This window comes from Oncorhynchus kisutch, linkage group LG15 (genome assembly GCF_002021735.2).
Source record: "Oncorhynchus kisutch isolate 150728-3 linkage group LG15, Okis_V2, whole genome shotgun sequence".
Lineage (NCBI taxonomy): Eukaryota > Metazoa > Chordata > Actinopteri > Salmoniformes > Salmonidae > Oncorhynchus > Oncorhynchus kisutch.
The window spans coordinates 68065245-68076836 of record NC_034188.2 but is presented as its reverse complement, the minus strand read 5'-3'; the positions used below and the strand labels follow the sequence as shown (position 1 = coordinate 68076836).

Here is an 11592-nt window from a genome sequence, read left to right as displayed (position 1 = left end):
TATGGCTGCGGCAGAAAAGGTTTTGGGACTGTAAAGAATTTGACATCTGAAGACTTGCAAGGAGCACTGGCGCCGGAAGACCCTCCCAGGTTCCCCTTGAGCCTGTGTAGGAATAAGATCTGTTTTATTTTTTTACTGAAAAGTTGTTTGATTTGGTTTAGTTTCTTTTTTGGTAGTTCGGTATTTTGTTACATTTTTAGGAATCCTGTTTCCACCCCGCACAGTAGGTGGCGGGATGCACATGAAGTTGTGCGATCGCCAATATACCAAAGAAGAAGAACATTCCTCCAGGAAGAAGACTCGGAGGTATGACAGCTCATTTAATTCAATTTGTGTGACTAACACATTTATATTAGTCTAGAATATGTATCATTTTCGAATGTGAACAGAGTTGTGGCATTACAGTGAACACAACAACTGAAGTAACTAGATCCTAACATGTTTCCATGGTTGTTGTAGCCTATACTATTTCCACATTGTCGTTAGCTAGCCACTAAGCTAGGCAGAGCTATCTGGCCAACTAGCGACGTCAACATGCAATGGGTTACTGTAGTTAATAATCCGTTATTCATAGTTATAAACATTGAATAATTAATTGTAGCTAACTATGTTTTTATAAATTCACTCCAGCCAGCCAGCTTGCTAAGGGAGTGATATTACACACTTTAACGTTACTTGCTAGCTAGTTCTTGAAAACCCATGGTGGTTTATACAGCCGGTCAATGTATTCCAATGGAGTTTGAGTCGTGAATAAGGGTTACTTGTTATCAGCTGTTTGTTAGCTTGTATGCCGGTTGGCAAGCTAACTTTAGCGTGTGGCAACATCTTCCACTAGCTGTCATTTAGTGACAAGCAATAACTAGCTAATGTGCTTCCTACCGTTGACAGAGGCCAAAACCCCCCAAAAAACGTATTTGGTGGTCTTGTCTTCAGGTTGTCTGGTCGATTCAACAGTGAATGAGATGGCAAAGAATGGGGCAAGCTGTGAACAACCACAGAAGCGAGGAACCAAAGACAAACAGAATGGACATTTTGCAGGTTGGTTTTGAAACTTCTCCAAGTGAACCAGCATTAGGCTGTGTTTTTATGGAGAAAAGATTAACAGTTTTACCAAGGAAGGAGAATGGTGTGTGTTGCTATTGGTAAGCAGCAACTGCAAAAAATATTATCTTGGCAGTTCTTCTTGCAACATTCCAGTATTGCCAGAATGGTCCCCAGCTGTTGGGTACTAACTTATTCCATAGTTAATTAACTACTAAATTATTAAAAGGTCTAGACTATAGAACACCACCAATTGCTAGTTCTATGTTCCTACTTAGGCCTAGACAGTCACATGACTTTGTCAAAGTCACGATAGTCTTATGTCAAATTAAATTGTATTTGTCACATTCGCCGAATACCACAGGTGTAGACCTTACAGTGAAATGCTTACTTACAAGCCCTTAACCAACAATGCAGTTTTAAGAAAATACAACAAAAAAGTAACAATGCAAATAGTCTGGGTAGCCATTTGATTAGATGTTCAGGAGTATTATGGCTTGGGTGTAAAAGCTGTTTTAGAAGCCTCTTAGACTTGGCACTCCGGTACTGCTTGCCATGCGGTAGCAGAGAGAACAGTCTTTGACTAGGGTGACTGGAGTCTTTGACAATTTTTAGGGCTTTCCTGTGTCACTGCCTGGTGTCCAGCAAAATAATTGGATATTGCAGTAACTTTTTTAAAACTATCCCACTTTATAAGTTAGTCTGACCTCAAGAGTGTGCTCCGGTATCTACAGACTCTGCGGTGAGTGAGAGGAGGCAGAAAGATCGGGAGGAGCGTCTCGCTCTGGTGCTGTGGAGGAGGCCTATCGTCACACTAAACTACTTCCTCTTGGAAACCTTCATCACACTAAAGGAATGGACATTAAAGTAAACCACCACTACTTAACAGTAAAACTAGAAATCAACTGTTCAATTGAAAGCTTTTTTTCAGTTTGCCAGTCTAGTCATTAAATAGTTGTACCTAATAAACTGTTTACTTCTCCCCTCTATAGGTTATGGCAAAGAAGGGGTACAGTGTTCTTGATCCTGGTAGTGTGTTCACTCTTCTCCCTTGCCTACTCCACTGAGGGAGCACACCAGACGGTAAGGAAGGAGAGAAACAGAAACCTCTATCACCTCCTCTGTAATTGATTTATTTGAGATGTTTAATGGTTAAAGATAAGTAACTGTTCATTCAGATACACAGCATTTCTAGAGGAAAGGTCATCTCTGAGGAGACAACATTTTTTGCTTGAGGCTCAGGCCAATACATTGGATGTAACGTAGTTTATATGTTGATATTATGGTGTACAATTTTAACAATTCCTCTTTTTCCACTACTATCCTTAGCATAATATAGGTCACCAATGTTCTCTCCAAAGGATAAATATATTTTGCAGTATGTTATGGCTATCTATGTCCATGCAAAAGCCTAAAACTCTCTACTTCTCTTTCCCCCTCCTGTCTGTTCTCCTTTGCAGTATGTGCAGTACCTGGAGAAGAGGTTCCTGTGGTGTGCCTACTGGGTAGGTTTGGGCATCCTGTCCTCAGTAGGCCTTGGGACTGGCCTACATACCTTCCTACTATACCTGGTAAGTAAGATAACCACCCTTCCCTTGCCTGTCAGCTGTGCCAACAAAAACATAAGCTAACTTATCACGCTCAGACAGTGGAAAAGCCTGCTGTATCTCTGTAGTAATTACTTATCTGAGAATGCTGGCACAGTATGTGACATTGGATATTTTTGTGAGGCTGTTAGCTCTGCTTGTTGTTCCATAACTGGCACAATAGATACAAAAATATATAGTTACGGTGAATTAGTTGACAGGCTTGTCCTTGTCCTCTTTGAGCAAGAGGGACATATTTTGTGCACGGGGTATTTTCATCATCTGAGTGATGTTTAACGCTGACCACTACCAGAAATGTAATACACAGTTTGTCCAGTGGGTGGCCTCACTTCCTATCTCATTCTTTGTGTGTTCAGTTCTCCACAGACATGCCTTTCACCTCGGCACAGTTTTTCAAAAGTTATCTATCTGGACTAAGTCCAAATAGATAACTTCTGAAAAACTGGGCCCTGATTAGGGCTGTTACAGTGACCATATTACCGCTACACCCGCATTCAAATTCCATGTGACAGTTGAGTCACGGTTACTAGGCTTCTCCAAAACTGCGCTCTGATGCCACCGATGGTCATTAGTAGCCTACCAAACTTGCTAACGGCCGGTTGCTAATGACCTGGTACTCAGCGATCTGTTCCTATAATCACTCTCACATCAATGCAAATGCAATCGAAAATCTAATCAAACACTGAAAGAGAGCCCTGACATTGAGTTTGAGCAGAATAGGATCACCTGTTACGCAGCGAGAGCCAGCTCCTCATAGCTGGTTGATGCATATAATGAAATAAGTGTTCCTATAAGCCCATGATGTGCAACATTTCTATAGGCTATGCAAAAAATTTTTTTGATGGCCTCTATTGAAGAGGATCCTATCAGCTTTCTATAGGCTAGCCTACTATATTTATTTCTCAACTTTCCTAATATTAAGCACATTGCTTATTTTACAACCGGAGTAGATTATCTGGCATAAAAATTAACCACGGGAAAAGTGTCCTCCATTCACTATGACATCTTTTTTCCCCCCTGTTCCTACAGGTGCTTGGTAATGGCCCATTCTAAAACAAAACTAATTTCACACACATTATTTGGCATATGTAAAGACAAAATTAAATTGAGAATAGTGTGAAATAATAATAATATGAATGATGGCCAGCGTGTGCAGTCTAAGGGAAGACAGTTTTTGCGACTTTTTCAAATCATAGTCGCATTCATCATGTATCCTAGCCGATATGTTTTGACAAGGTTCGTATCACAGCTAAAGTGGAAAATAACTCTAAGCAACAGAGTTGGAGAGCCTACCAACTACAGAGTCTAGTGACACTGTTATAAACCCAGTCATTGCACAATCATGTATGTAAAGAGTTTTGACTGACCAATATTTTAAAAGAGGATCCAAGCTTTCTTGTGCTGCTATTTATTGCTCAATTCTTATTGCTAATTCAAATTGTGAATGAGAGACTGAGGGAAGAGCTTCCTCCATTCGCTATTCGAGCGCAGGCTATATTATTTTTAAAAAATTGGGGGGGGGCCTTTAAAAAAAAATATCATTTTTTTTAAGGAGACAGGTTAATTAAAGAAGGAGTTTTAAGCCTTGAGACAATTGAGACATGGATTGTGTATGTGTTCCATTGAGGGTGAATGGGTAAGACAAAATATTTAAGTGCCTTTGAACGAGATATGGCAGTAGGTGCCAGGCGCGCTGGTTTGTATGAAGAACTGCAACGCTGCTGGGTTTTTCACAAAAATGGTCCAGCAACTTGACACAACTGTGGGAAGCATTGGAGTCAACATGAGCCAGCATCCCTGTGGAACGCTTTCAACACCTTGTAGAGTCTATACCCTGACAAATTGAGGCTGTTTTATACACTTGTGTTAAAATTAGTAGGCTACATTTAAAGACCATATTTAAATTCTAATTAAATCTAACTTTTTGTCACATGCGCCGAATATAACAAGTGTAGACCTTACCGTGAAATGCTTACTTACAAGCCCCTAACCAACAGTGCAGTTCAAGAAGAGTTCAAATATTTACCAAATAAACTAAATATAAAAAGTAAAACAATAAAATAACAATAACGATGCTATATACAGGGGGTACCGGTACCGAGTCAATGTGCGGGGGGGTACAGGTGAGTTGAGGTCATTTGTAGGTAGGGGTGAAGTGACTGCATGGGGGGGTGTCAATGTAAATAGCCATTTGATTAGTGGCCATTTGATTAGTTATTCAGCAGTCTTATGGCTTGGGGGTAGATGCTGTTAAGGAGCATTTTGGTCCTAGACTTGGCGCTCCGGTATCGCTTGCCATGTGGTAGCAGAGATCACAGTCTATAACTTGGGTGACTGGAGTCTCTGACGATTATGGGCTTTCCTCTGACGCCACCTATTATATAGGTCCTGGATGGCAGGAAGCTTGGCGCCAGTGATGTACTGGGCCGTACGCACTACCCCCTGTAGTGCCTTAAGGTCAGATGCCGAGCAGTTGCCATACCAGGCGGTGATGCAACCGGTCAGGATGCTCTCGAGGGTGCAGCTGTATAACTTTTTGAGGATCTGGGGACCCATTCAAAATTCTTTTAAGTCTCCTAAGGGAGAAAAGGTTTTGTCGTGCCCTCTTCACGACTGTCTTAGTGTGTATGGACCATGATAGTTCATTGGTGATGTGGACACCAAGGTACTTGAAACTCTCGACCCGCTCCAATACAGCCCCTTCGATGTCACTGGGGGCCTGTTTGCCCTCCTTTTCCTGTAGTCCACGATCAGCTCCTTTGTCTTGCTCACATTGAGGGAGAGGTTGTTGTCCTGGCACCACACTGCCAGTTCTCTGACCTCCTCCCTATAGGCTGTCTCATCGTTTTCGGTGATCAGGCCTACCACTGTTGTCTTCAACAAACTTAATGGTGTTGGAGTCATGTTTGATCAAGCAGTCGTGGGTGAACAAGGAGTACAGGAGGGGACTAAGTACACACTCCTGAGGGGCCCAGTGTTGAGGATCGGTTTGGCAGATGTGTTGTTGCCTACCCTTACCACCTGGGGGAGACCTGTCTGGAAGGCCAGGATCAAGTTGCAGAGGGAGGTGTTTAGTCCCAGGGTCCTTAGCGTATAATGAGCTTTGTGGGCACTATGGTGTTGAATGCTGAGCTGTAGTCAATGAACAGCATTCTCACACAGGTGTTCCTTTTGTCCAGGTGAGAAAGGGCAGTATGGATTGAGATTGCGTCATTTGTTGGGGTGGTATGCACATTGGAATGGGTCTAGGGTGTCCAGGAGGACGCTGTTGATGTGAGCCATGACCAGCTTTTCAACGCACTTCATGGCTACCGACGTGAGTGCTATAGGGCAGTAATCATTTAGGCAGGTTACCTATGCTTCCTTGGGCACAGGGACTATTGGTGGTCTGCTTGAAACATGTAGGGATTAGACTCAAACAGGGAGAGGTTGAAAATGTCTGTGAAAACACTTGCCAGTTGGTCCGCACATGCTTTGAGTACACGTCCTGGTAATCCATCTGGCCCTGCGGCTTTGTGAATGTTGACCTGTTTAAAGGTCTTGCTCACATCGGCTACCGATTGCGTTATCACACAGTCATCCAGAACAGCTGGTGCTCTCGTGCATGCTTCAGTATTGCTTGCCTCGAAGCGAGCATAAAAATATTTTTGCTCGTCTGGTAGGCTTGCGTCACTGGGCAGCTTGCGTCTGGGTTTCCCTTTAGTCCGTAATAATAGTTTTCAAGCCCTGCCATGATATTACTAGTTTAACTAGTGATTATGATTGATTGATTGATTTTTTTAAGACAAGTTTAATGCTAGCTAGCAACTTACCGTGGCTTCTTACTGCATTCGCATAACAGGCAGTCTCCTCGTGGAGTGCAATGAGAGGCAGATGGTTAGAGCGTTGGACTAGTTAACTGTAAGGTTGCAAGATTGAATCCCCGAGCTGACAAGGTAAAAATCATTGAAGTCATTGAAAATAAGAATGTGTTCTTAACTGACTTGCCTAGTTAAATAAAGGATAAATAAAGGTGTAAAATATATATATATATATATATATATATATTTAAATCGGCCAAATCGGTGTCCAAAAATACCAATTTCCGATTGTTATGAAAACTTGAAATCGACCCTAATTAATCAGTCGACCTCTATTAAGAATAGTCTGATAGGTGAGAATATTATCAAGTGCTTGTCAAATTGTGAATTAGAGACTGAAGTGTGTGTAGCCTGCGCCACAAACAGAGCAGAGTTCATGACTTTCATGGAACCTTTTAAAATCATTTGAGTTGCAGACTTAAGCCTCGTTCACATTACCAATAAGTACACTGTTACGCCGGATGTCATGCATTTCATACGGGACGTCCACAACTAGGAGGAATCGCAATGCCCCCTTTTGAAGGCTCCATTGTCAGACGGACAAAGCATACTTTGACATTTTTCAAACATTGAGTTTTCAGTCCAGCTATTTTATTTGTATTTTACCTTTATTAAGAACATATTCTTATTTTCAATGATGGCCTAGGAACAGTGGGTTAACTGCCTTGTTCAAGGGCAGAACGACAGATTTTTACCCTGTCAGCTCCGGGAATCGATCTTGTAACCTTTCAGTTCCTAGTCCAACGCTCTAACCACTAGGCTACCTGCCGCAAGAGTCCATTTATGACTTGAATAATACACATTGGCTGTTAAGCCAATTATATTATGACAGTTGCCTCCCGTTTTAAGTTTATTTTGATGGTAATGACATTTGTTTTTTATGATGATTATTAGGTGGAGGTCGCTAGCTACACTGGTAGCTACACTGGTATCTTCAGCCTAGCATTTAGTTGGCTAGTTAACTAGCTGCTCTGCAGTGCAGCTAGCTTGACTTGCTATGAAGTTAAGAGAAACAAGTTGAGGAAAAAGTAACTAAACGAAACATGTTTTGTCACCTGAAACAATATACTCCCAGTTTATTAGGTACACCACCCCGTTAATGAAAATGGATAGCTCCTACAGACAGTGAGTCACGTGGCCATGGCTTGCTATGTAAAGCAGGCAGACTGGCATCTAGGGATTCAGTTAATGTTCGATTGTAAGTTAAGATTTGGCAAAATGAGTAACATAAGTGACTTTGAGCGTGGTATGATCGTCGGTGGTAGGTACGCCAGATCGAGTGTCTCAGAAACATCCGCTCTCCAGGACTTTTCAAAAAACTTTTGTCGAGGGTTTACCGAGAATGATGAGACAACCACTCATCATTGAGTGCTCCAGTGGGCACGCGATCAACAACACTAGACAATTGAGGAGTAGAAAAACATTGCATGGAACATGACAGCAAGTTTTGTTTACTTGAGTGGCCAGCACAGTCCCTAGACCTCAACCCAATAGGCCATCTTTGGGATAGTATGGAACGGAAGTTATTTGCATGACAATTACCGTCCGACAATTTCATGACCACCACAGCCCTAGTTCCTGATGAGTGATCATAATGTGACTGTGGTTGAGTCACGCTCCTTCCTCACTGTGTGGTATGTTTGTGACATCCATCTTGGCTGTGGTGAAATGAAGCATTCAACTGTGACGAAGACAAGGAAGTGATTCTGCCGAGGTCCCCATTTTCTTCAGTGAGATGGCCATTGTTCACTAGATCTTATGATGTAGATACCCTTGAGTCAACAGCTCCACATTTACAAATGGGAAATTGCACGGTTTCTACTAAACTTTTGAAATAACTGCTTTGGAAATACAATTTACTTTGATAGTCCTTCCAATTCTATGCCTAACGACCAATTTTCTTCACTAAATACTACCTAAACCCACTAGTAGAGACAGGCCTGTAAACCACAGCCTCTGGTAGTGTTGGTGGTGTTGACCTCATGACGTGTCATCTCCCCTATACGTGTGTATGACCTTATTCCCTTTCCCACATCTCCCCACTCAGTGTGAGGGTGGTTATTTCCATCAGCTTTCAGTCATCTTTTCCAAAATGAGAAACTGTAGCTCTTTAATGCAACTTACAAACACTCAAATTATTCAATATGAATTCATAAAGACAGTGTCAGTATCATGATTTGTATAGTGGTAGGCCCCATTTTGTCTAATGCAACTTATAAACACTTAAATGATGATATATTCATTCAAAGATGCAATGTCATGATTTCTATAGCGGTTGGCCTACTTTGTATTGTACAAATGTTCATTTGGCTATTACCAGTATGTTTGCTTTATATTTCAATCAAGGCATCACTAAAATATCAACCACTTGTGTAAATATGTGCTGATATGAGAGAGTGCTTGCTTAACTGTTTTTTTGTACTCTCCACTTTAAAAACAATATATCCTCCTACTATCTGGATAATGGTGAGGTTGTGCTCCCTGATAAAATAGTTAGGCTATGTGCACAATTTACCATACTGAGGTGAGGTCAACATGTTGGAAAGTCCCAAGTTGAATGGTGCCAGAAACATCTGCCCTCTAAAGAGCTGCTATGGATTTACCTCCGACCTAAAGAATTAAATGCCCATAGTAAGGAGCAGAGACCATGCTCCCATTCAGCTGGGGGTTACAAGCATAATTGTATGGTTCATGAGTCTGGTAATGCTGGATTCAGATGGAAATGTAGGGACTGTTCTTCTTATTTTGCTAAACATTCAAGGCAATGGCCACCGTGCATTTCATTTGGTGTGTTTTGTGGATTATTTCTTTGCAAATAATGAAAAGGTATTGTTTTGTTATCATTGACTCATCAGCATGGCAAAACGAGTATGGATTTGTAATGGAAGGAATGGAAAGGCAGGGATTGAAAACTTGTGAACCCGTATTGTGAAAAGAAGACTCCCCAGCATGTCCGCTCGCTTTCTCTAGGAGAGCTATGGGGATCAGCACTGACTAATTGTATTCTGTCTGTCTCCTGTCACTTTGGTATCTCAATAGGATATGGCATACTAGGCTTCCTGTGTTGTGGTTTCAGGTTCCCTGACTGCCCTTACTTGTTACTGAAGCCAGGTGGCTAAAGCTGGGCGACATGGACAAAAATCCATATCGCAATAAATTGACCCATTTTTAAAAAACCAATAACAATAAATCAGCAATAAATAACAACACTATTTTTTGGGGGGTAAGTGCTAGAGCTGTGTACAAAAAGTCATATTGCTATTAAATGTAACTATTTTGCTCGATTACAACCAATTGTTTTGTTTTTTTGACAGTTACTTTACATTAGCGATACGGCTCAAAACGTATTTTTCCAGTGCCAAGTAAGACAACTGAGGTGGTAGCCTATGATTTCATCTAACATATCCAGCAAATGCATGATTGATATTTTGATGTACAACCTGTCAAAATAGGATCCGAAATTATCAGATTTATTTTTGCCTCTGTAGAGAATCTGCTGACATCTTTGTAGATGCTATTATTCACCAGCTGAGGAAGTGGGAACTCAAAACTCTAAATATGATATTGTAGCTAGATAGATTCATCGATTAGTCTACATGACTATCAGTAAATGTAGTCTAATGTCCTACAAACACTTTCCAGCGCTAGGCCTATGCTACTTGATGTAGGCAAATGGCGCACTGGGCTCTGCGGGCGCATCAAAACCATACTAACTAAAGCCTACACCGGTTGTAAAGTGGTGTTATGAACTCAATATTAGGAGGTGAGAAACGCATTGGCATACTCACAGAAAGCTGGGACTCTCCTCTGTAACTAGAACAACAGTAGTTGCTTTGAAAACAGTCTTTGTCCCGCAATAGCATTTTGAGCAAAGGTCATGTGCTTCTCAGATTGCATTGTTGTGTAGCAAAATCAACAAATTAAGCTAAATGCTTCGGTAAGAAGAAGGTGGTGTCGGTAATTTTCAGTTTATCATCCCAACTCTAGTGTGTGTCAACTGTACATGTTCAGTTGAATTAAAGAATATCCATCCTCTGGCTCTCAGGGTCCACACATAGCATCAGTCACCCTGGCTGCGTACGAGTGTGGTTCTACAGACTTCCCTGAGCCCCCCTACCCAGACCAGATCATCTGTCCAGAGGGAGGAGTGGACGGCAGCATCTCACTCTGGTCCATTGTCTCAAAGGTCCGCCTGGAAGCCTGTATGTGGGTGAGTAAACATGCCTTTCTTCAATGGCAAAAATAAGTATAATTAACCTAAAGTCTAGGCTCAACGTTCTAGTGAACTCTATTGGGTGGTTTCCCGGACACAGATTAAGCCTAGTCCTGAATTTTAAAAAGCAAGCTCAATGGGGATGGTCCATTTTTAAAAAGTTTTAATTTTTTGGTCCAGGACTTAATCTGTGCCTGGGGAAACCGCTCCTTTGGGTTTAGAACAATCTTGAGGGCTCAACAATGATAGTCTTCAGTTGACCTCACGTAACCTCACCGAAGAGATTCTCTAGTAGTGAGAGACCATAGAGCTATGCTTGACTCTGGTATGAACCAGTGCTAAACTAAACCAGTGTGTGACTCTATCTCCAGGGTGCAGGTACAGCTATTGGGGAGTTGCCCCCCTACTTCATGGCCCGAGCAGCCAGGCTATCTGGAGCAGACCCAGACGACGAAGACTATGAGGAGTTTGAGGAGATGCTGGAGCAGGCACAGACTGCTCAGGTGAGTGGGGACTCTGTCCTCCCCTCTCACAGTATAGTAGCCTGCCTCTTGAATGCCCCATTCCACCCAAGTCTCTGTAGTCTTATAAACTCTCATTCAGTATTTTATTTGGGGATGGAACTCTACCTAACTGTCCATCACTATCTACTGACTTCTCTATCTGGCCTGTGATTGGTCTCCAGTTATCACATGACTTTTCTGAAAGCCCCTCCCACCATTTCCAGTAACAGTTGCTAGTGGAGTGAGTCACGGTGAAACAAGCTCCCCTTTAATCATCCCTAAGGTCTTTCTTTCATGATCCTTTCAATTGAAGGACAGGCAATGTGAACAGGCTACTGACATGACAACCAGTGCCTACCCCTAAGATT

At 41.9% G+C, this 11592-nt stretch overlaps 1 protein-coding gene across 3 annotated transcripts in view; it reads left to right on the top strand.

Annotated features, from left to right (window-relative positions):
• Positions 1 to 206: 206 nt before the first annotated feature.
• Positions 207 to 11592, top strand: part of LOC109905767 (vacuole membrane protein 1-like) — a 19418-nt gene continuing 8032 nt past the window's right edge. The window contains exons 1-7 of one of the 3 annotated variants that reach the window (XM_020503334.2): positions 207 to 306; positions 934 to 1038; positions 1776 to 1908; positions 2034 to 2124; positions 2502 to 2612; positions 10554 to 10718; positions 11093 to 11224. In XM_020503334.2, the coding sequence (XP_020358923.1) occupies positions 963 to 1038; positions 1776 to 1908; positions 2034 to 2124; positions 2502 to 2612; positions 10554 to 10718; positions 11093 to 11224 (708 nt within the window). In that variant the 5' untranslated portion in view covers positions 207 to 306; positions 934 to 962. Of the gene's footprint in view, positions 307 to 745; positions 1039 to 1775; positions 1909 to 2033; positions 2125 to 2501; positions 2613 to 10553; positions 10719 to 11092; positions 11225 to 11592 lie in introns of those variants that run through there. The other 2 variants (XM_020503333.2, XM_020503332.2) reach the window with 2 other exon arrangements.